At 32.8% G+C, this 26811-nt stretch overlaps 1 protein-coding gene across 2 annotated transcripts; it reads left to right on the forward strand.

Annotated features, from left to right (window-relative positions):
• The first annotated feature begins 20786 nt into the window (after positions 1–20786).
• Positions 20787–24336, forward strand: LOC146920223 (Wound-responsive family protein). 2 transcript variants are annotated; one of them, XM_085713646.1, is made up of 10 exons: positions 20787–21174; positions 21870–22070; positions 22159–22211; positions 22296–22352; positions 23012–23077; positions 23164–23235; positions 23384–23493; positions 23623–23714; positions 23862–23926; positions 24113–24336. In XM_085713646.1, exons 1-9 carry the CDS (start codon positions 20898–20900, stop codon positions 23912–23914), a joined length of 981 nt encoding a protein of 326 aa, XP_085569772.1. In that variant the 5' UTR covers positions 20787–20897; the 3' UTR covers positions 23915–23926; positions 24113–24336. The 2 variants fall into 2 exon arrangements, with proteins under 2 accessions (XP_085569772.1, XP_085569773.1); XM_085713647.1 differs by having other exon boundaries at positions 23862–23918.
• Positions 24337–26811: the final 2475 nt, after the last annotated feature.

Below are 26811 nucleotides of genomic sequence, written 5' to 3' on the forward strand. Positions count from 1 at the left end.
GACATTTTGATAGAGTTCTCATGCAATTTATACTGTTCTGGAGTGCAAAAAGCTTAAAATTTGAAGTCTGTTCGAAGGAAATCGCGCCACGCCAATTTCAAGCCGTGCTGCGATTTTTGAAGCAAAATTTCACACTTCCTGTAAAGAGGAAATCGCGGCACGCCATAATACAAGGCGCGGCGCGATTTTGATGGGTCAGGCCCATGACTTCTATAAATACTGCACTCAATCTGAAGAACAAGGGTTACGATTTTGGAGAGCAAAGTGCGATTTTGAGACATCGGAGACGGCTAGAAGGGTGATTTCTTCATCCTTTTACCAATTCATGTATGTTTTAATTATTTCATTGATTATGTTATTTGTAAACTCGATTATGAGTAGCTAAATCTCTTAGAGATTAGATCCGAGATGAATCTTTGTAACCCTAATTGACACATGTTGCTGTGAAACTCTATTTTGTTTATGAATTCAATTCTAGTTTATTCAATTCAATTGTTCTTAATGCTTTTTATATCTTGATCACATATAACTTGATTTCGTGAGAATGAATGACCACTGACCATGGCTTTCAACTTAGACCTAATTGAATTGTTCTAATAAACAGGGTTAGTCTAGGAATAGATAATCGTTTGTTAGTGATAATAGATTAACGTTCGGTAAACCTTCAAGAATTATTAGACCACCTAAGGAATTAGGGGCTGTAGTTTAAGAAGAGGGTCCTAACTCAAGGGATTGATTAGGGCTATTTTGTTAATCATCGTAAATTAGAAAAGGATTCATAACAAATAGGTGCAGTAGACCAATTAGGGGAACTTAGAGGATTCGAAGGATCTGATCTCATCTTTCTCTCTTATTTTCTAACCAAATCTTTATTTTATGTTCATTTACTTTTTACGCAAATCAAATCTACTGCCTAGTGGCAAACTAAAAATAACTTTTACACATCCTAAATATTAACCTTATTGCTGAATTGAGATTAACACAGTCCTCGTGGGATCGATATTTTTACTACTTCGATAGTATTTGGTACACTTGCCAGAGATCTATCAAGTTTTTGGCGCCGTTGCCGGGGACTGTTGAGTCATTTCAACAAGGCAATTACGTTATTATTTAGGATTTCTGTCTTTTATATTTTAGTATATATATTTATAAAAAAAAATATATTATGCTCTTTGTTTTCTTCTCATTGTACTGTGCAACTGAAAAGTTTATCCAAGTTTTGCAGCTATGATAGACAGGTTACTCCTCTATGACACAGAAGAGATTGCTAAGTTGCAGTATGAAAAATATATGCTATCTTTTAAGATCAAAATTTTGGACAACAAAATCTCGAGTTGTGGTCATTATGAGGCGAATCAACCAGGTAGTGATGGTGAAGGGAAGAAAGAGGTGATCAACATCGATTACAATACTCAACTTCAGAATATTTTAGATGATTTCTTGGTGTCAAATCAAGTTTCATTTGAGAAGTTTGATGTTCAGTGTGGTGATCTTGTTGAGAAAGCACATGAGTCTCAGAGGAAGCTGGTTCAGATGAAGAGTGAGTGTCACAAGGTTGAGGTGGAAGAAAAACCCAAAGTGAGGAGTGTTGATATATTCCCAAAGTCTGAACCAACGGAGGTTGAGGAAATCACTCGTGTGCAGATGGATGCACGTCCTTCTCTACGGTGGGAGAGCTTAAACTCTAAAGGTTTAACAGTGAGAGCATGGGAGCATCTACTTCTTTGCTACAAATTCATGGAATTCCTACCAAACAAGAGGAAGAAGAAGGATGATGTGTTCTTTCTGACATATTTGCCACCCTAACAGTGGTTGAAGCGTCAAGCTCAATGACGTAAAAGAAAGCGCTGGGTGGGAGGCAACCCACTATTTATTTTTCAGGTATGATTTTATTGCTTTCAAAAACAAAAACCCAAAAATATTTTTCTTTTCTTTTAATACAAGGCAGGAAAGTTTTAAAAATTTGTTCAAGGATACTTCTTGCCAAGAAAATCATGCAAGGTACTGATGTCTTGCATGATTCTCTCCTCAAAAGTTTTTCAAAAATTCAAGTAACTCAGGCATTTTTCAAGAAAACAAAATTTTTGGCCTGAGGAAGCAAAGAATGCTCCCTGTTTGACCAAAATCGCGCCGCGCCTATATATGGCCGCAGCGCGATTTTCATGAGCAAACTGCCTAACCCCCTATTTTAACAAAATCGCGCCGCGCCTTGCATTTTGGCGTGCCGCGATTTTGACCAAACAGACCTATAAATCCTTCACTGTTCATCATCATTTTCATTCCATTCTTCATACCTTTCTCTACCAAAACTTCCCTAAACTTCCATTCACGAATTCTCCTCATCTTCATCTCAATATTCACTTCCTAACCATCATCATACCACATTCCTATCACAAATTCACCAATCCAAACCACCATCAAACCACAATCATTCCAAACCTTCCCAAACTTCACAAAACTTTCCTTTCACCATCTTCCTAAACCACAAATGGCCTCCAACCAAAGAAACACTCGCTCAAAGAAAGCCACCAACCACAAACCATCCACAAGCAAATCCAAACGCCCTCGTGCCGCATCCGAACCACCCGAAAACGCCATTCATTTTATCAATGACCAAGCCCAAGAGTTCCATCAATCTATGAAGAGTTTCGACGTCATAGGGGAGAGGAAGTTTGATTTCACAAAGCTTGTGAAATATCCTTTCTTTGAGTCTGAATTACGAAGGAGGGGGTGGACGAGGTTGAATGAGCCCTGAAGCGCTTAATGAATGGCTGAATGTTCAACCACCTGAGGAGTGTTGGGTTGAGAAACTGAGGAGGGAGAAATTTGGTATGACAGAGGATACATTTGAAGACATCATTACCACGATGTGTAGGCCTGGGTCTACTTGGAAAAAGTCCCGGATGCTTACCTATGCTGAGATGTTACCATGATGATGTGAACATGGGCTGATCTACTGATGGATTAGCATTTTCTGCTTTGTATTTTATTTTCAGTTATTTTTCTTTTGATGTATTTTCTTTATTTTCTTTTAATGTCGAAGTCCATTGAACTTATTTCCCTATTGTAATTGCTCCTGCACTTGTTTATTATTAATGAATTTGTTTTGTTTCATGTGACCTATTCCAGTTTAGTAACAGTTGTTTGATGAAACGGTATTCCAAAAGTTCTAAAGGAGGGGTGACTTGATTCAAAGGCGAAGTGTACGGCGTTGCTAGGTAGTCACATACTCCCAGAAATCTCAGCCATAAGGTTCATTGCCAAATTTGTTTTTCAATTTACTTATATTTAGATTAGTTTTCCATGCAACTACATTTCTAGAACTTGCATTGTTTCTCTATTATTGATTGGTCTTTGTCAATTACACACTGAGGCAAAAGTGCTTGGTCCTGTGAGCCTTTTTGAAGCCTACCCTGTTTTAATTTGTTAAATTTATCCTTTCTTAACCAATTGTGAGCCGGTAGGATTAGAACTTTTTGTTCGGTGACAAACTACATTACAAACCTAGAGACTTTTAGGATTTGCCCCTTAATGTATTTTCTGAGTTAAGGCATTGTAGTATGTTGCTAAAGATTAAGTTTGGGGTTGCTATTGGAATTTGCAACCAACTAAGTTTGGGGTGGGGGTACTAGAGAATTAGAGAACAAAAATGAAAGAAATATGAAATTGACATGCAAAATACACACAAAAATGGTGTATCAAAAAAAAAAAAAGAAATTGAATGATGAAAAAGGGACAAAACATCTAAAATCCGAGTAACTTCAAACTCGAGTGTCCCTAAATGTTAAAAATGTTCTCTAGTACCTTTGCATTGATTGTATTTCCACAAGGTGAATGAATGAAGGAATGAATTTTGTGCTTTAACTTCCGTTGGAATGCCTAACTCAAATTTTGTGTAGCCTACTTATCCAAATATATCCCACCTTTCACCTAAGCCCCGTTATAACCCTAAAGACCTCAAAAGTGTGTAATGATATTGACTTTGATTGATATTTAGAAACTTTTCAAGCGTATGGTAATATGTAGACCTGCATGTCGACTGGTAGAACCCTGTTTCAATTTGATGCGAGGAGTTGTGAATTGGTGGATGCGAACAAGTCAAACTAGCTCATCTTTAGCTAGAAGGAGAATGAACTTTTGGGTACTATCGTTTTGTCAGGTAACTGTTATTTTACTGTCATTTGTCACTGTTGCAAGCAAATTCCTTGAGGACAAGGAATGGTTTAAGTTTGGGGTTGTGATGACATCCTGTCATTACGTAATATTAGGGACTTATTGTGACATTTTGATAGAGTTCTCATGCAATTTATACTGTTCTGGAGTGCAAAAAGCTTAAAATTTGAAGTCTGTTCGAAGGAAATCGCGCCACGCCAATTTCAAGCCGTGCTGCGATTTTTGAAGCAAAATTTCACACTTCCTGTAAAGAGGAAATCGCGGCACGCCATAATACAAGGCGCGGCGCGATTTTGATGGGTCAGGCCCATGACTTCTATAAATACTGCACTCAATCTGAAGAACAAGGGTTACGATTTTGGAGAGCAAAGTGCGATTTTGAGACATCGGAGACGGCTAGAAGGGCGATTTCTTCATCCTTTTACCAATTCATGTATGTTTTAATTATTTCATTGATTATGCTATTTGTAAACTCGATTATGAGTAGCTAAATCTCTTAGAGATTAGATCCGAGATGAATCTTTGTAACCCTAATTGACACATGTTGCTGTGAAACTCTATTTTGTTTATGAATTCAATTCTAGTTTATTCAATTCAATTGTTCTTAATGCTTTTTATATCTTGATCACATATAACTTGATTTCGTGAGAATGAATGACCACTGACCATGGCTTTCAACTTAGACCTAATTGAATTGTTCTAATAAACAGGGTTAGTCTAGGAATAGATAATCGTTTGTTAGTGATAATAGATTAACGTTCGGTAAACCTTCAAGAATTATTAGACCACCTAAGGAATTAGGGGCTGTAGTTTAAGAAGAGGGTCCTAACTCAAGGGATTGATTAGGGCTATTTTGTTAATCATCGTAAATTAGAAAAGGATTCATAACAAATAGGTGCAGTAGACCAATTAGGGGAACTTAGAGGATTCGAAGGATCTGATCTCATCTTTCTCTCTTATTTTCTAACCAAATCTTTATTTTATGTTCATTTACTTTTTACGCAAATCAAATCTACTGCCTAGTGGCAAACTAAAAATAACTTTTACACATCCTAAATATTAACCTTATTGCTGAATTGAGATTAACACAGTCCTCGTGGGATCGATATTTTTACTACTTCGATAGTATTTGGTACACTTGCCAGAGATCTATCAACCATCATTGAGCCTTTTGCGGAAGCCAACACCGGTGTGAATCAACACATTAAAGAAAGAGAAACCACACAAGTGACAACCTCACATCTTCATCCAAAATTTTAAGGTTTAAGCTGTAACGCCCTCCTTTTTATTTAATTATTTTAATTAGTTTTAGAATATATTTATATGATGTATATGAGGGATATATGATTTGTTGAGATTAGATGTCTTTTTATAATTTAGTTAATGTATTTTGTTGAGTGATATTTTGTTATGTTATATGTTGGTATTTACTAGCATAATATATTTGTTAATTGTTATAGATATATATTTGTTATTTGGTGTGTTATTATATATTTAGTAGAGAAATATTATTTATTAGAATATGAGGATTATTAGTGTGAGTGGATTTGGGGGTTAAAATAGAAAGAAGAGTAAGTTGTTGGGCCTAAATAGATTTGGGAAGAATATTTTAGCATTATAAATAGAGAAGCTTAGGTTAGAAAGAGTTTACCCTAAAACCGCTTTTTTGGAAAAGAGGAGAACAAGAAAGAAGAGAAGAGAAAAGTCAAGAGAAGAGGAGAATACCTTAGGAAAGAAGAACGCTGCTGCTGATTCAGGAATTAATCTAAGGTGAGGGTGAGACTATCTTGCATTAATATTAAGTTGTTAAATCATTAGATTACATCTAACAAGTTGGGGAGAGTTTGTGAGAATTTGAGAATTAGGGTTTTGAGAGAGATTTGATGATTAGATGATGAAAACTTGTTGAATTGATGTAGAAATTGTGTACAGACCTTAGATAATCCATATGATGATTATTGGAAGTAGTTTTGAGGTTAGCACCATGAGATTAGGTGAAACTTGAAGAAAATCTGCATTATGCCCGAATTTTGATATTAAAACTGGTATTGATCGGTGCAGAATTGGTCTTAGGTGTAAACACGAAAGTTGTAGGTATGGATGTTAGCTTTCTAATGTCGTTGGTCTCACGTCAAAACGATATATAAAACTTGAGTTACGGTCAAATTACTGCACGTAAGTTACAGTGAATTTTTATGGACTTTCAGCACAACTTTTCCGAATTTAAAATGAAAACTGGTATTGATCGGTACAGAATTGGTCTTAGGCGTAAACATGAAAGTTTTAGATAATTTTGTTAGCTTTCCAGTGGCTTTGGTTTGACGTGAAATGATGTTTGATCTTTGAGTTATGATGAAAATACTACAGGGAGGTCTTAGCGAAATTGTACGGTGACATCCTTCTCTGTTTCATGTTTTTGCTTTTTGTTCATATGTTTCTGTTTTGAATTGATCTTTGTAGTAAACATGAAAGTTGTTGATATTTGTGATATCTTTCCAATAGCTTTGGTTTGACATGAAAATATGTTGTGGATAGTTTATTATGTTTTTACAAAGATACATAGTGAATTATTGTTGATGTTTAAATACGATGTTATATGAAGTTGTTTATGATTGATGAATATGATGTTTTAAGATGTTGTTTATTATCATTTGATATTGTTATATTATGATATTTTTATGTTGAGGCCTGCGTGCCAAAGATTATTTTTATTGTTGAACTAATTTCCGCTGCGAAGTTTTGAATTACTTATGTTAAATGATTTTGAAGAATAAATTGTTATTTATTCAGTTTATGAATTTTTAAGAAGTGTAGCATTCCGTTTAAAGTTGAAAAACTCTGATTTATTTATGAAATTTTTACGTTGGGAAAACGGGGTGTTACAATTGGTATCAGAGCAGGTCGGTCCGTCCGGCCAAGTAGATGAGTCGTTGTGTCGTGTCGTCATGTTTTCTAGTTAGTAGTTATGTTTTTTATGTGATCATGTTTAACTGACTAACTTGATGTGGTTTTTGTGTTTTGTTTAAAGAAGTAATGACTAAATTTATTTTCTATTGTGCTTGAATTTCGAGGACGAAATTCTTTTAAGTTGGGGAGAGTTGTAACGCCCTCCTTTTTATTTAATTATTTTAATTAGTTTTAGAATATATTTATATATTTATATGATGTATATGAGGGATATATGATTTGTTGAGATTAGATGTCTTTTTATAATTTAGTTAATATATTTTGTTGAGTGATATTTTGTTATGTTATATGTTGGTATTTACTAGCATAATATATTTGTTAATTGTTATAGATATATATTTGTTATTTGGTGTATTATTATATATTTAGTAGAGAAATATTATTTATTAGAATATGAGGATTATTAGTGTGAGTGGATTTGGGGGTTAAAATAGAAAGAAGAGTAAGTTGTTGGGCCTAAATAGATTTGGGAAGAATATTTTAGCATTATAAATAGAGAAGCTTAGGTTAGAAAGAGTTTACCCTAAAACCGCTTTTTTGGAAAAGAGGAGAACAAGAAAGAAGAGAAGAGAAGAGAAAAGTCAAGAGAAGAGGAGAATACCTTAGGAAAGAAGAACGCTGCTGCTGATTCAGGAATTAATTTAAGGTGAGGGTGAGACTATCTTGCATTAATATTAAGTTGTTAAATCATTAGATTACATCTAACAAGTTGGGGAGAGTTTGTGAGAATTTGAGAATTAGGGTTTTGAGAGAGATTTGATGATTAGATGATGAAAACTTGTTGAATTGATGTAGAAATTGTGTACAGACCTTAGATAATCCATATGATGATTATTGGAAGTAGTTTTGAGGTTAGTGTTGGAACATGTGTGGAAATTGAGTTAAAAGACTAAACACAAATTCCCATGTTGGGTAGAACTAGTGTTGTGTGAATTGAAAAAAGTGGAAGTCCCACATCGGATGGAACACACACATTAGTAGTGTTTATATAGTGGGGGTGTGCCTCTAATTAATGAGGGTACATAAGCACTAGAGAAAATATATATATTGATATATATTTTATTATTTGGAAATGATAAATTAAATAATTAATTTAATCATTATTAGAAAGTGCTTTCTTAGTCCCCAAGTTTTGCTAAAATATTTTGGTACATAATATAATATATTTTTGTACTAAATTTAATATATTTTAGTACTCAATTAAGATATTTTTGTGCTAGATCTAATATGTGAATTACTTAATCGCAAAGTAATATGTTATTGTTCCCAAAGTCTCTCATATTACTTGTTCCCAAAGTTTCTCACTTATTAGTTGTGAATTTTCTCTATAAATAGAGGGCTCACACAGTGCATTCCACACACCGAAAAGAATTTCATTGAGTTGTCGGGAATTCTTTTCTTCTCTTCTCCCTCCGACTTGTGTTAACAAGTTTCTTCTGCTTCTACTCCTTTCTGTCCCTTTCGGTTTCAAATAGAGCGGTTACGTACCGTATCGAGTGGCTTCGATCAATCGATTGAACCATATTTTAAGAGTGTTCTTAAGACCATAGTCCCTTTTCGGTTTAATGTCCCTTCGGAATTAAGAATGGTCTTAAGTTCATAGTCCCTTCGATAATATATGTCCCTTCGGAATAAAGAGTACTTTTAAGATCATAGTCCCTATTTGGAATAAACAATGTCCCGTCGGAATCAAGAATGATCTTAACGGTATATAAAAATTATTCAATAATTTTATTTGAGGAGAAATGGTGGTAACACCATATTTGAGTGGTCATAGTACCATATTGATAGTTTGGAGAACTTAAAGGTTACAATGGTGGAAACACCATATTTGAGTGGTCTTAGCACTATAATAGAATGGTAATGATACCATATTAAAGTGGTTTCAGTATTAAAGAGTGGTCTTAGTACCATATTTGAGGGTGTAATTCTCGAACGGTTTTCTACGGTGCAGTAGTTAACCGCACAGTTGTAGCTGGGCTTGTTTTATCCTGGAGGCGGCGTGGTTGATAGTCTACCTTGCACAATTTTGGGTAGTGCCACGAAACGTCTTAAAGAGAGCGACCTGGTCGTGACTCAACCTAGTAACAACTTCGGTAGATAATAGAATTTGGAAAATCCAAATACAACAGTTTGGAAATCCAAAAACAACAGTTAGCACCATGAGATTAGGTGAAACTTGAAGAAAATCTGCATTATGCCCGAATTTTGATATTAAAACTGGTATTGATCGGTGCGGAATTGGTCTTAGGTGTAAACACGAAAGTTGTAGGTATGGATGTTAGCTTTCTAATGCCGTTGGTCTCACTTCAAAACGATATATAGAACTTGAGTTACGGTCAAATTACTGCACGTAAGTTACAGTGAATTTTTATGGACTTTCAGCACAACTTTTCCGAATTTAAAATGAAAACTGGTATTGATCGGTACAGAATTGGTCTTAGGCGTAAACATGAAAGTTTTAGATAATTTTGTTAGCTTTCCAGTGACTTTGGTTTGACGTGAAAATGATGTTTGGTCTTTGAGTTATGATGAAAATACTACAGGGAGGTCTTAGCGAAATTGTACGGTGACATCCTTCTCTGTTTCATGTTTTTGCGTTTTGTTCATATGTTTCTGTTTTGAATTGATCTTTGTTGTAAACATGAAAGTTGTTGATATTTGTGATATCTTTCCAATAGCTTTGGTTTGACATGAAAATATGTTGTGGATAGTTTATTATGTTTTTACAAAGATACATAGTGAATTATTGTTGATGTTTAAATACGATGTTATATGAAGTTGTTTATGATTGATGAATATGATGTTTTAAGATGTTGTTTATTATCATTTGATATTGTTATATTATGATATTTTTATGTTGAGGCCTGCGTGCCAAAGATTATTTTTATTGTTGAACTAATTTCCGCTGCGAAGTTTTGAATTACTTATGTTAAATGATTTTGAAGAATAAATTGTTATTTATTCAGTTTATGAATTTTTAAGAAGTGTAGCATTCCGTTTAAAGTTAAAAAACTCTGATTTATTTATGAAATTTTTAGGTTGGAAAAACGGGGTGTTACATAAGCATATGATTTTTTTCACTTATTTGTTGATGGACTTTCACTCTTTTATTCGATGTTCGCCTTTAATTGACACCGGATACATAACAATATTATTTCTCTCAAATATAGCGAAATTCTAGCCCGTGTTTGACACGGGTGTCCAAACTAGTATATATCATTCATTTTAATTTTTTTAATATTTACTTAGTAATATTAAAGTGAATTCACAACTGATAATACATCATTGCAATTCAATAAAATTTATTAATTTTAACACATGTTATCAAATTTGGCCTAAAAAGTTAAAAGAGAGAGTGTTTTCATAATCATCTTTATTTATAGATATATATTCTAATTTTTTTTCTCTTCAATAAAATAAAATAAAACAATTTTATCTCATATTCTCTGTTTTTATCTTTTTCTATTGATTTTATCCAAAATTAAGACAAAAATTATTTTAAAATACTTGATTAAAATATCATTTCTTTCAATAGAAACACAGGATATCTTTATCTTTATATAATACAAAAGCTTACTTCTATGGGCAAAAGTACATGTGACATCTTCACATTCTTCATCACATTTAATGTTTTCTTATCATCCAATCAAATTGAATTATGACTCATTTGTTTTTTTATTAGCCAATCAAGATGGACAATGACTCATTTAGTTTTCATCAACCAATCAAAATTGATCATGCCATGATTTTTTCCCCTATATATAGACAATTTGTTTTCATTATTTTCATGTGTCTCTTCCCCCATCAACAAATCCTTATTTTTTTTCATTATTTTATATGTGTTTTGAAATCATAGAAGTTTCATCACTAGGTCATAGATTATGGGGTTGATTTTCTTTTTTATTTGTATCTAATTGTTAATTGATAATGTTACTTTCCCAGGATCTCATTGGAGAGCATGTGTCTACATTCTACGACTTCAAGATGTTCAACATCAACAATATAATTTTTAGTCAAGACAATGTTTTGTATTTGATATAGAATCAAGATGTTAGAGTTTAGATACCTTAGGTTTATTGAATATTATTTAATGAATTTATATGTCGATAAACTAATCTCAATAAATTGATTTAGCCTTTATCTATATCTATTTTATGAATTTTTGTCTTGCACAAAAACGTATATTACACATGAACTCTTATTTGATGAATCCTACACATGAACTCTTATTTGATGAATCCTAATTGATGATTTTAAACACATCTCCGGACATGTTAAACATCATCATAAAGGTTGCATACAATTGGTTCACATCATCTAATTTGGACAAACCTTTTCTAATAAGAAGACATTTTAAATCATCATGTTTTACTATGACGGCTTTTCACTTATCATGGTTTCTTCAATAGAATGTATCAAATGCTTCAATCAACCATTGAGCAATATACATGGTTTCTTTTTTATTTCTTTTGACCATATATGAGATAATACACAATCCTTTAATTGTCATTTAATCTTATTTATTTGATAATCAACATATGACTTTTTCTCCTTTAATTTGTCAATTAGATAGTTACTATTAAATAAATTTTTTTGTGGGGACTATTAAATAATATTGTTAATTTTGTTATCTACCCTTTATTATAAATATCATCCATTTGCAAACAATTCCACCCACCATTTCAATCAAAAATTGTATTATTTTCAATCTTTTGTCTCAATGTCATTCCTTTTTTCTTTTTGTTTTCTTTTTTTTTTCTTTCTAAGTTTCACGTATTTGGTATTTTTAACAAGCCAAAATGTTTTTTTTTTTGAGAAAAAATCCATTTAATAATTTAATAACTAAACAAAATGAATTATATTAACACAAAATTTTCATGTATTTTTGTATACTTAATAATTTAATATAGTTCTCAAATATAATTATTTTCGCATTTATTAAGGATAATATAATGATAAAGCAATTTAAGATTAATTAATATGTCATTTAAATTAGAATGATTATATAAAGGTTAAAATTTATCATTTAATTATTTAGAATGAAAATGCCTCATTTGATGGATCAGACAGGAAACAGAAAAAAAAAATTAAATGATAGCGTTAATTATAACCCTTAATTAAAGGAAATAACTAAACACTACCAAAAAAAGGAAACAACTAAACCAAAAAAAAAATGAAAACAAACAAATATTGAAGTAGTATATTATAAAAAATAAATGGAAGACATTTAAAATTCAAGTAGTTCGATTTTCCTATCTGTATAAAAAAATGAATTATTTGAATCTTTTAACCTTTTAATTAATGTTTTATATTCATTTGTTTTAAGGGACTATTTAATTCACATAAAAAAGTTTTTGACAAATTCGCAAAAAAATTTCATTAAATTTTGAAATTTATATTTTTATAATTTAAAATAATTATATTTTATGTGTCATTTTAATTGGGTTGATCCAATAAATATTAAACTGTGTCGTTTAATAGGCCAGACAAATAATAGACTAAAAAATAAAAGGTTCTTTAAATAATAGTCATTAATGTGGTAATTTAAATTAAAATGATTTTGTTAAATGTCTGATTTCTTTAGTCAGATGAAAAAATGTTATTTAAATGATAACATTATATGATATCATGTTTTGATTCACTATTTAAATAATTGGTTTTGCTAATAATGAGTTGACTCAATTTCAAGGGTGTGGATTCAATCTCCGCAATTAGCGTGAAGATCTCTTTGACAAGGGATCTCTAAAAAATTTGAAAGTGCTTATTGAGTCATGAGACATGTCCTGACCTTGATGTGTCCTCAATTTTTTTATGTAAAATTAAAGTCTATTTGCCAGATTCTAAAGGAATTTTTTTTGTGAAATAATAATAACAAAGATAATTTAAAAGGAGAATTGAATGATATGTAAAATTAAATTTTACCAATAACTCGGTAATTTTTCAAATTTCAATTTTACGAATTTCCTACAATGTTTATCTTTATTTTTTTTAAAAATTATGGCATATGTTTTAATAACAAATGCACGTATTTGTCAAAAATAATAATAATAACAAATGCACGTAAATGTGTTTTAATATATAAAAAAAGACTTTCTCTATTATAAATATTTGACTTCAGAAAATGCAAAAGTACACGTGTACATATATGGTGCTTAAGCTCATTAAATGTTATCAAACTAATCCCCATCAGCATGTACATTTTCAGTTTTTAGTGAGAAAGGAATGCATAAATATAATATTCAAGATTAGACATTTATCATATCATTAGTCAACTATGCATTTATCCATTAAGATATCCATACATTGATCATATCACAAAATTAAAGGGGTAATTGATGTTTTTCTTTTTTGAGGGGAAGGGGGTAATTGAAGTTATTTAATTGATTTTTATTTTTTAAAATATTGTTTCTAACTTTCAACATTTTCACACTGTTTCAAAATTCAACGTTCATTCTAAAATTTGAAATTCTTCTCGAATTCTCAAATCCCTTTTTCGTTGAGTGGAGAGTTTGGTTTTCGATTGTGTCCTCCTTCAATATACATTGACATCTAAATGTAAATTTTACGTATCATATTTGTAATTTTTTTTTCTAAATTAAAAGCACAATTTAAAGAGAATATATGATGTCTCAACTAGACTTTATTCATTTGTGCTTATATATATTATATTATTAAAAAAGGGGGAGATACAAATACAAATTAGGGGGGACATAAACCTAACTCAGTAAATCCACGCAAAAGTGTAGGTCGACCCTAAACGGATAATACAAAAAATTAAAACAACACAAGTGGGTCAGCTTCTAATTAATCCTAAAACTAATCAAAGGTTTTGCGTATATATGTAACTCATCAAATTATTTCCCTAATTTATCTATCATATATTTTTTTAATAAGCATGTATTTTGTCAACTTAAAATATCACATTAGCGTTTTTCCATTTTTAGATTCCTCCAAAGACAAAAAATGAAGGAATTTAAAATAACGCAAAAAAATAAAATGATTTTTTTTATATTTAATGTAAAAAATTAAGCTAATGAGATTAAAAAACTAACAAAATATTTCATCATAATGTTTGAAGTTATGAGGGAGTCTTCAATGGGTTGGATCTTCATATTTGGCTAAGAGAAACCCCACAAATGAGATTGACATACCCCTAAAAACAAATGAGATTGACACCACATTTCACTTATATGCTGCTCAATATGTACTTTTGCATCCAATGTGTAGAAGTTTAACTCACACACGACACATTAACATCTCTCCCTTAAGCGTGAGACTGTTTGTATCTATGATATGGTGAAATAACCAAATAAGGCCATTTCGTAGAGAGATGTTTTCACTCATTTATTTCATGAGAAGAGAAAAAATAAAGTAGAAAAAGAAATCAGATGAAAAAAGAATTTGAACATGAGAGAAAAAGTAAGGGAGAATAGTGAGTTGTTGGTAATTTTATGGGTTTGTTACGTTGAAGAAAATTGAGATAATTTAGTAATTATGCTATCAAAGTATCAAACTCATTAAAAAGTCGACATCAATTTAAAATGTCTAATAAACATCTATAATTTTCCTTTTTCAGATTCCACCAAAGACCAATAGTGAAGGAATTTGAAATAATAGATGTTGAATAAAAATATATATTGCCTTGACAAAAAAAATTGCATGAAAATGAATGACGTCCAACATCTAAATGTTAAGATTAAAAATATTAAAAAAATAACACGCAAAAACTAACAAAACAAATTATCATAATGTTGGAATTCCCGGTGTAGCCTACATTAGGTTATATCGTAACATTATGCTAAGAGAAACCACAAAAACTAGATTGATACCACATTTTCATACAATTTTTTTAGTTCATATCACTTATATGTTATTCAACATCTTCTCTTTTCTCCATTATAATTTTAACTCACATTTGACATATTAACATCTCTCTCTCAAGTGTGCGAGTCTCCACGTCTGTAATTGTTGAGGATGACTCAAAATTTGGTGTTTTGGAGTTTTGGAGGAACAGAGAAATCGTGACACGATTTCGTGAGCGTGGCACGATTTTGGTATGTCGTGAACATGTTTTCTGGATGTTCAATCGTGACACGATTTTGGGAAAACGTGACATGATTTTCGGCTTGCTGGGCAAGTTTTCAGGATAAGGTTGGTCGTACCTTGGGTCGTACGTATCAATCGTGGCACGATTTGGGAAATCGTGACACGATTTTGACAGATCTGAAACACGTTTTAAGCATTCTTTGACCCATTTTGTTAAGTAAGCTTGGTGAATCTCATGGAAACCAAAGGAGGGAACTTTTAGGGTTTTAGATACTAAAGGTTGAGGGTCTTTGGGTGAGGTTCAAAGCTTCAAGATGTGAATCTTGGAGAACCAAAAGAGGGGGCTCTTGGGAAAAGGGTTGGTGCCTTTTGGGGAAGATTCATGGGGTTGGGAAACACATGAGTGAAGAGTCTTTTGTAAGCAACATGGGTGAGTCTTGTGAAACCAAAAGAGAAGATCCTTAGTGAAATCAAAGGCTAAGGGTTGGTTCTCTTTTGGGGGTTAGATTCTAGTGTTGGGAAACAATTGTAAACACCTTGGGAGAGTGAAAATTCATGAGTGTCTTGTTCATTGGTGAGATTGGGAAAATGGGTAGAAATTAGGGTTGTTCTTTGTGAGCTTGTTGAAGCTAATTTCTTGTAACCCATTTGTATCTCTTTGTAAGAACTCATTGATAGTGGATTGGAGAGATCAATCTCTCCCCCAGAGTAGGTCAAGTTGGACCGAACTGGGTGAACATTTCTTGGTGTTGTTATCTTTTCTTTACTCTCTTTATCTTGTTTATTCCTTGGTTGGATTGTGGTTTTGTTATGCACTTGGTTTATAGACTAGGTCTATATTGTTGTTGTTGCTTGTGGTTAATTTTGGTTATTGGTGGTTGCCATTGATACTTGCTCCACACATCATAGTTTGTATTGGTGTGAAATTTGAGTCCGGAATTCACAACAATTGGCGCCCACCGTGGGGCAAGGGGAGAAGTTTGTCAAGTGTGCACCATGGGTACCAAAGGTTACATCTTGGAGATGGAAGCAAGCATGGTTCAATGGAAGTTTATGGAAGCATTGAAGGTTGAGGTTTCGAAGCCGGTCATCCTAGCACAATCGAAGAAGGAAAAGTATGAAGAGAGGAGGTCATGATGGTGATGTCGTGGCGGTGATGTGTGTGTTCCCAATTATCAAGTTCGGCTTGGAGAGGCGGTGTGAAGAATACTCGCGATCAACCTTTGAGGTGGAGTGGCAAGGTGGAAGCATAGTGTGAGTACGCATTTGGAAGTTGAGGTAGAGAAAGCTCAACTTGAGGTGGAGTTGATGACACCGGGAATGGTACGACTATGGAGGCCTTGGGTGTTATGCTCTAGTTGTGAGCATGTGAATTCTTCATGAGTACGGAAGGCATTCCGGGGGTTGAAGAATGTATGATGTGGCTTGTGTGATTGCCTAAAAGACCAATGGTAATTGGAGGCAAGTGAATCTTCGGGAGGACGGATTTGATCACTCCGGGGGCCGAAGAGGTTATGGTGTAGGCTTGTGGAACTACCTAAAAATCCTAGTGTAGTTGTATGCAAGGAACTTCAAGAGGGCGGAAGGCATTCCGAGGATTGAAGAGGTAAAGGTGAATTCTTGTGGAGCTACTTGGTGTAGTTGGATGCAAGGGAAAAGAAAAGGGAATTGATGGTTGATGGTTAAAGTGGCATCACCACAAATTTAGAGTCAAGGTGGAGAATTGTTGAGGATGACTCAAAATTTGGTGTTTTGGAGTTTTGGAGGAACAGAGAAATCGTGACACGATTTCGTGAGCGTGGCACGATTTTGGTATGTCGTGAACATGTTTTCTGGATGTTCAATCGTGACACGATTTTGGGAAAACGTGACACGATTTTCGGCTTGCTGGGCAAGTTTTCAGGATAAGGTTGGTCGTACCTTGGGTCGTACGTATCAATCGTGGCACGATTTGGGAAATCGTGACACGATTTTGACAGATCTGAAACACGTTTTAAGAATTCTTTGACCCATTTTGTTAAGTAAGCTTGGTGAATCTCATGGAAACCAAAGGAGGGAACTTTTAGGGTTTTAGATACTAAAGGTTGAGGGTCTTTGGGTGAGGTTCAAAGCTTCAAGATGTGAATCTTGGAGAACCAAAAGAGGGGGCTCTTGGGAAAAGGGTTGGTGCCTTTTGGGGAAGATTCATGGGGTTGGGAAACACATGAGTGAAGAGTCTTTTGTAAGCAACATGGGTGAGTCTTGTGAAACCAAAAGAGAAGATCCTTAGTGAAATCAAAGGCTAAGGGTTGGTTCTCTTTTGGGGGTTAGATTCTAGTGTTGGGAAACAATTGTAAACACCTTGGGAGAGTGAAAATTCATGAGTGTCTTGTTCATTGGTGAGATTGGGAAAATGGGTAGAAATTAGGGTTGTTCTTTGTGAGCTTGTTGAAGCTAATTTCTTGTAACCCATTTGTATCTCTTTGTAAGAACTCATTGATAGTGGATTGGAGAGATCAATCTCTCCCCCAGAGTAGGTCAAGTTGGACCGAACTGGGTGAACATTTCTTGGTGTTGTTATCTTTTCTTTACTCTCTTTATCTTGTTTATTCCTTGGTTGGATTGTGGTTTTGTTATGCACTTGGTTTATAGACTAGGTCTATATTGTTGTTGTTGCTTGTGGTTAATTTTGGTTATTGGTGGTTGCCATTGATACTTGCTCCACACATCATAGTTTGTATTGGTGTGAAATTTGAGTCCGGAATTCACAACAGTAATTATGTGACATAGGCAAATAAGGTCAAATGAAGGCACAACATGGTCATAAAGATGGGATGGTAGTAATTAAATAGAAGGAGGTTTATATTTCTTACTTTTATGAGACGAGAGAAAGGAAATTGAAAAAGAAAAAAGATGAAAAATAAATTTGAGATTGTGATAAATGATACAGGTAAAAAAAAAAAAAAGAATTGTGTATTTGTCGATGAGGTTATAAGAAATAAAGTGAGTTGCTGGTAATTTTATAGGTCTATCGAAAAAGTTTGATATTTTTGGGTAATTAATTTGCCAAAAAATTATACCTAATTAAAAAACACCACAACATTTAAATCTTTTTAATAAGCACGAATTATGTCAACTCAACATTCTACGTGAGAATTTTTCTATAGTTAAATCCAACCAATGATCAAAAGTGAAGAAATTTGAAATAATAGAGATTGATTAAAAAATAGTGCATGAAAATGAATAACATCCAAAAACTTATATTTAATATAAAAATGAAATAAATGACATCAAAAAACTAACAAAATAGTTAATCATAATGTTCGGAGTTTTGAAGAAGACTGAAATAGGTTAGAACAACACATTAAGCTAAGTGCGGCTATAAAAGTGAGATTGACACCACATCATCACCAAAATCTTAACACATTAGTTATATTGATCATCTCACGTATCTGTTTCTTAACAATTGACACATTAACATATCTTCGTTAAATGTGAGACTCTCTTCGTTTGAGATCTGGTGACATAGCCAAACAAAGCTAGACGAAGGCAAAACATAGTAAAAAAGGTTGGTTGATGGTGGTTTCATGGAAGGTGATTTATGTTACGACATTTAATGAAAAAGAGAGAAAGAAAAATAGAAAAAGAAATAATATGAAAAAGAAATTTGAACATGAGAGAAATGATAACGGGAAAAAAGTAGTGTGTGTTTTGTCCGTGGAAATATTAAGAAAAGAGTGTATTAGTGATAATTTGATGGGTTATTTGAAGGAGTAAGATAATTATGAGTAATTATTTTACCAAAAAATAGACACAATAAAAAAACTCCACATCATTTTAAAATGTCTAATAAACATGTACACATGTACTTTATCAACTCATCATAACATATATGTAGTTTTCTATTGTTCAATCTCATCAAAGATCAAAAATGAAAATATTTGAAATATAAAGGTTGGATAAAAAATTGAATGAAATCGAACGACATCCAAAAATATATATTGAATATTAAAAAATTAAGATATTATATTAAAAAATAAAAAAATTAAATAATTCATCATAATATTTGTAGTTATAAGGGAGGCTACAGTGAATTTAATCATCACATTTGACTAATAAAACTCCAGAAGTGAGATTGATGCCACATCTTCACCTAAAACTCGAGACATTAGGCATATTATCAACTCATTCATATGTTGCTCAATATATATTATTGCATCCAAAATAGAAGTTTAACTCACATGACACATTAACATATCTCCCTTAAGGGTAGGAATCTCTGTGTATGTGATATAGTGAGATAGCGAAATCAGATCAAAGATACAACATCGTAAAAAAATTTGGTTGGTGGTGGTTTCATAGAGGAGTGTTTTTGTTTGTTTCTTTCATGCGAAGAAAGAAAGTAAATTAATAAAAGAAAGAAGATGAACAAGGAATTTGAACATGAGAGAAATTACGAGGGAACAAACTAAGGAAAGTATGTTTTACCCATGAGAGTATAGGTAATATAGTGAGTTACTGATAGTTTATGGATTTGTTGAAGGCGTTGGCGATTGCTGGTAATTATGCTACCAAAATATTAGACCCATTAAAAAAATATCACATCAATATAAACTGTCTAATAAACATGTATTTTGTGACCTAACACATCTATATTTTCCACTATGATTCCACCAAACACCAAAAGTAAAGAATTTTATAGTAACAAAGGTTGAATAAAAAAAATTGCATGAAAGCGAATGACATTTAAAAATTAAAATTTAAGGCTAAAAATTCAACAAATGACAGCCAAAAACTGAAACAAAAAAATCATCATAATATTATGTCTTCTTGGAAGCCTACAATGGGTTGTATCATCACATTAGACCAAGACCAATCATATAAGTGAAATTGATATTGCACCAATCGTAAGATATTAGATATATGAGTCACCATACATATATGTTGCTCAACATCTATTCTTGCATATAATGTGAAATTGTTACTCACAGTTGACAAATTAACATCTCTCCACTAAGTATCATAGTCTCTGTATACGTGATCCACCACCAAGAACAACTCCCCCACAATGTTGAACCGGGATATGATACCGTCGTTGGACCTTCAAGGGGAGACATCACTGGTGTGGATCAGCACATTGGATAAAGAACAACCACACAAGTGAGAATGATACCACATCTTCATTCAAAACTTTAAGGTTTAAGTATGAGTTTTTTTTTTTCATTTGTTTGTTGTTCAACCTCCACTATTTTATCAAATCTTTAGCTTAATCGATACATGATACATAATAATATTCTCTACGTCAAGTATAACCAAATTCTAGCCCGTGCTTGACACGGGTGTCCAAACTAGTTGATATTTTGAATTGCATTAATTATTAAGTAGGATAAAAGCAAAGTGCAAAGTCCATGAAAGGAATCTTGCTTGCGTGTTGTGATCTGGCCTCGTCATCTCTCATCCCTAAACTCTATCAATCGATTGTAAAATTTAATAATTTAAAAACATAACATAAACAACCCAACTTAATAGAATAATTGATATTTAATCAACTATCCAATAATAAATTAATTAATTTTACAAAAACACTATAAACAAACATTGATTTGTTTATCATTCTCATTCTCATCCTTTACATTTTCATTTCATATATTCATATCAAATCAAATCAACCACCAACCTTTATCTTCATCTTCTTCATTCTCTTCTGAGCTTCATTATTAAAAAAAAAAATGATTAGATCTCGTTTCTCCATCCAACCGATCACCGGCGCCACCACCATCACCGCCGATCATACAAATGCCGCCACCTCCCGCTCCTTTTCTCACTCTCTCTCCTTCGATTTCTCTCCCATTCACCTCCCTCTTCTCCATTCTCGACGCTCTCGCTTCCATAAACCCAAATCCTTCCTCATTTCATGTAATTCATCTCTCAGCAGATCCAATTTCAGCGATCATCATAACAACAACAATGAAAACGACTTTCTTGAAGCTTCTATTCTTCTCTCAGGTCCTCTTTCTCTCTCTCTCTCCACTCTTTTTTCTCTTTCATTTCAGGTTTTTCTGTTACACTGTTCAACATGTTTATAGAAATAATGAAGTTTATTAAATACAACTAAGTATTGATTAGCATATAATAATTTCCTTTTTTTTCCCTCTACCTTTATAAATTGAGCGCAAAACTCACACACATTAACATTGAGAGAGAAGCTAGGGAATCAAATTGTGCCTTAAGACTCTATTTGGAAAACAAATAGCGAATAATTGATAAACTAGCTTCTACTACACGAGCTTACACGAGCTTAAAACCGATAGCTGATTGAATTTGTAGTGTTTAATAAAATTAATGGTTGAACTAATTTCTATACGGATGAAATGATATAAAATGGATAGATTTAATTAATATTTAAATTTTTTTCAATTAAGATTACAAGGTTAAATTGAGAGAACATAAGTTATAAGCTCGTGAGAAAATGACAGTTACCAAATGAGTCTTTTTTAGTCATATGAGCTTATAACCTCTAAGCTCAAACATGTATTTTACCAAACAGACCATAGTTTTGTATTGTTGACGTTGTTGAGAAAATTTGGAGATGATGTTACTGTAGTGTGGATTATAGTAACTGTGGTTCTTTTGATCATTTAGGTAAACTATCCATGATGTGTATGAATCCCTGAAATTTTGAATTACTTAAACTAGCGCAGAAACAATAGCACACTATGGAATGTGGAGACATCGTTTTCAATCTGAGTTACAACGGAAATCACCCGTGTCACCATTTCCAGAAAATAGCTCGAGAAGGGATAGTAGTTTATTCAGACAAGGGTTTCTACAGCGTTTTCAGCATCCCACAATTTTTCTCAAGATTTCTTGTGATGGAGACTATGTTCTGCCCATTGTTGTAGGTATGTATGCTATGCCGTGATAGGATATGCATCGATGATGAAAAAGAGTAAATTCGTGTTTTATTGAACGGTTCTTTTGTTGATGCAGGAAATATTGCTATTGAAAAGCTTTTAGATGCTGAAGTGGAACAAGAGATCGAGGTAATTTTTTGACCTGTATCTTAATGGTTGTGCACTTGTGCTTTTTTTGATTGTGACCGATCCTTATAAAATGCCATATTGCAGGATTGGCCGGACCAGTTCCAGTTTGTGAATAACCTAGTTGAAAGACTAGATCATGAAGTATGGAGCTAAGCATTTTTCATTTTGTACTTATGCCAATGAACATTCAAGCATTGGCTTCATTTTTGTTGTTTCGTTAATGTTTTTTGCTGATTCTAAGCTTATATGTTAGGTATAGTTTAGGCAGTAATGTTTTATGCAAATAACAGCAACAAAGTGTATTTCACAATTCATTACATTATACCATCTTCTTGGAAATTTTGATTCTTATGAACTCTTCATTTTGACAATGAATAGCTATCACCATGAGAACTCCCAAAAAAGCTATAATCTCTCATTTCAATATTCAACACGCATGTCCAAATCATATTGTACCCATCCACTAGGTCATAGAATAAATCAGAAGAAAATCTACAGTAGATAATAACCTTATTTAGTCTAATTGCATCATTAGTCCTTCTCAAGGACATTGTGTGAGATCATAGCATCAATGCACATTGCGTGTTTATTTTGAGAAGTGCCATACTAAAACAGAAAGAATTATTGGTTGTAAAAAAAGAACAATTTGAATAAAGTTAAACAGGTCCTCTTACATGCAAATAATTTCACTTAAGCAATCTTCCCATCCTTATCCTTGTTCTAATGTTTTGAAGCAATAGCAATGTATTGGGTGTCAAATAATTTATTAAGATGTGTGTTGTTTTATTTTACTCTTTCAGGTGATAATGGTGAAAATTACAGAGCGAGTAGTCAGTACTTACTTTGCCAGATTGTACCTTAGCCAGGTATTGACAACTTTTAAATGATAAATGCCTTCTTGTTATGCTTTTTTATTCGTAAAATTGCTCATCAAAGTTTATAATTCCTTCAGCCAGGGAAAAGTGATATTATTAGTGTGGATTTGCGCCCCTCAGATGCCATTAATGTTGCAAATAAATGCAAGGTACAAATTCTTCTATGACCCTGTCAAGAAATTTTGATTTTTTAAAGGGGAATCTCTGAAGACTAACATAAGTGTTCTTATTTAGAAATCCTAAGCATTTTGAAGTTAGACAAAACCTCTTTATGATTTTTATATTTGATTTGTGCAGGCTCCAATATATGTAAGTAAAGAAATTGTTTTCACAGACGCTATAAGACTCGGCTATGGAATGGGCAGAGTGCATAATAAAAAGGCTATTTATGATGTATTGCTTGACAGGTATTGCATAGTTATCGTGTCTTACCGTGTCACCTGTAGCATCCTTGCCACCATAGATTCTGTGTGCAAGTTTCCTCCTTTACATTCATGCTATATCATTTGAGCACGAACTTCTTTTGTTTGTTACAGTGCCATAGATGGTCCAGATTCGGTAGCTCAAGAACTAAGTATGATGCATAATATGCATTTAGCTATCAAGCAGGAAAGATTTAATGACGCAGGTAAAATATTGTTTGGGTATGACTGTGTTCATATATTTTACACATCTGCAAGTATTATGGTCACAATCTGTTACCTTCTGCAAGCTTGAATACCCAAATGTTGGCATTTTCATGGAATAACCTAAGCTTGTTTGTTGACTTTTGCAGCTACATGGAGAGACAAACTTGAAAATCTTCGTAAATCATCTCAGGAGCACTAATTAGGTTGTTAGGTACATCAAAAATTGTTTCTAGCCACTTCAATAGTTGAAATTTGACTTAAAAAAAAAAAATCAGTAACAAAATTCTATGTCTACTTAATTTCACTGTATAGTTGTCTAATTATGTCTTGAAAATTTTCCGGTGGTAAGTTCTGAAGAGGAACTTATGGTTATCTTTTCCTGATAATTTTTCAACAGGAATTACTGCGGTATAAGTTGCAGAAATGAAGCAAAATTATGTGTTGTACAGCTGAATTAGAGAGTCCTTAACCTTAGCTTGTATATATATATTATCAAATCAAATGTATTAAGGCCTAAAACCTCTGGAAGATTCTCGTACTTCCACCTGTACTTGGGAATTTCAACACTATCAAGTATGTTTGCAATCCTTGACATGAAAATCAATGAAATCATTAAAAGAATTATGGCTTTGGCACTTTCTGATGAATGAATGTAATTATTGATGTATTATCCGTGTTGTCTCATACTTAACACTGTTTTCCTTCAAGCTTGTTGACTGTCGCTTTCTGATAAAAAAGAACTTTAAATTGAAATAGTTGGATAATGTCCAAGTTTGGATACATGTAAATTGTAATACATTCAACACACCAGTCTCAGATGTTAACTCCAAAACCCTGAAGCTCTCGCGCTCAAAAATTAAACTTCCAGAACAGTTTTTTTTTTTTTTTTATAACCAATTTTCTGTTGGCTGGCTGAGTGGCTGAGCTCAAGCATCTGGAGCAAGGTCACTTCATTACGAGCGTATTAGTTTCACTTTTCTTTAGTTTAGTGCAAGAATTTAATACAAATAACAATTTAGTTTTCTTTGATGACTTTCACCATCAAAATTTGTCATTACTCTGATTGAAATAAATTATGTTCACGCTCACGATGTCATGTTATGTTGTGATGATAAAAATTGGATCTTGTACATGATAGAGGATGTAACTTGTAAGGAAGAGGTTAAGATACGATGGTCAGAAGCTTTAAATTTTAGTTATCAACTTTTAGAGCCATGTGGTAAGGGAAATTGCTTGCAAAACATCATCAAAATTGTGTGATGGATTAGTTAGAGACTTACCTACGCAAAAAGTTATCTAAACACTACTCAAACGTTTTCTTACCAGCAACAGTTAGCTTTTCTTTCAGTTGGACTTGCGTATGCAAACGAAGAAAGTTTGCATCAATTATCTACCAACATCCATCCTCAAGGTCGTCTTCATGGAACCTAGGATTTAATAAATGGTGCTTTTGAGAATATAGATGAAATCCAGATTCCCATAGTCCAAAACATTAGTGCATGTTTAGAATGCCGTTGAGCGACCATGATTTTGACAAATTTACTGTGATACTATGTTCATCTGAGTTGATTTTGATCAGTAAGGATTTATAGGTGAGATTAAGTGTATGTTTGGTTCAGCGTAGATAAAAAATGATTCAGTGAGTTGATTTTGACTGTAAGTGAGCTCAAGATAAAATGATTTATGTTTCAATACATTCATGTTATGAACAATAAATTTGCGTGTTAAAATTAATTCAAGAACCAAAAACTTCAATTTCTAGTTTTAAGAAGGCATCATCAATTCTACTCGAGAGTAACCAAACATGTTAGAATCAATTATACACCTCAGCAGTTTTTGCTCGTCTATAAGTGGAACCAAACACGACTAAGTTGTTTGATTTCCGGGACTGTTTGCAGTAGAAAAATGCTTGTTACAAATGATACTGTCCGACACTTGACATGAATAATATGGATATACTATGTGAAAAAAAAAAATCTTGATTTTTAACACTAATATTTTCTTACACTGTAAGCAAGCCTAAATTTGTTTTCATGCAAAACTGTTTTTACCACAACAATAGCAACGCTCTTTACAATCTCCTATAACACCAATTGACAATCATGGTCCCTATATAGATGAAACTTCCGACAGAAACAGCTATATATATGATGCAAACCAGATTTCCCAACACATCAACAGCTACACGAAATTTATAAATGAGACAAAGAATAGCCTCTGGTTCTCATCATTTTTATATAAAATGATTGAGTGCCAGGCTCAAATGTTAACAAGTTTTGAACAGATATTTAACAATTAATTAATGATGATCTGGTGGACATAGTTGTAGATTGTAGATAACATAATCAAAGGCAGCAAGCAAGTATTATTGATATTGGCTTACATAAAATGATATCTAACCTTTTTTTATGTAGTATTAGAATTTATACTACATCATACTAAACATTTTTTTAAATATAAACTCACGTATAATTTGACTTTGCTCTGCGTGTTGTTGATTCGGTTTAATTTATCTTTACACTAAAATATCATTATCCATTTCAAAAAGTAAAGGTTTAAAGGGAGCCATAAACACGACTCTCTGTCTCTTTTGTTCATTCTCTTTGGAGTTCTAACTCGTCTCTATAAAATGGTGTGGACTAAAAACACATAGTATAGCACACATCAAAAATTGACTTTGCCCCTTCCTTAAATTCTATCAAGTGCCATCAGAAGTCGTTAAGTGGAGGCAGCATCATCGTTAGTCATATTCTAAATCTCATACCGAAAAGATTTCTAGTATAAAAAGAATTTTAAAAATGTCATTCACTTTACAAATTTAAAAAATCTAATATTATATCAGAACCTATCGATTTGGATCATCATGTCACTCTCACGCACCATATTATTCACGAATCAATCAAATAATACAAGGCATGAGGAAGTTTACTAAGTGATACATGAAAACTCGCAGTTTCCTAAATTTATTTTTTCTTCATGGGTTTGCAGCATTTTTTTGAAAGATTCATAGGTTCTTAGCTAACAATATGAAAAAAAAGAGAAGAGGGACATGAATTATGCATCAACAGATTCAACGAGAGACGGAACTGTCTCACA

Source organism: Medicago sativa, chromosome 5 (assembly GCF_051527215.1).
Source record: "Medicago sativa cultivar Bolivia chromosome 5, Bolivia_mono, whole genome shotgun sequence".
NCBI classification, from domain to species: domain Eukaryota; kingdom Viridiplantae; phylum Streptophyta; class Magnoliopsida; order Fabales; family Fabaceae; genus Medicago; species Medicago sativa.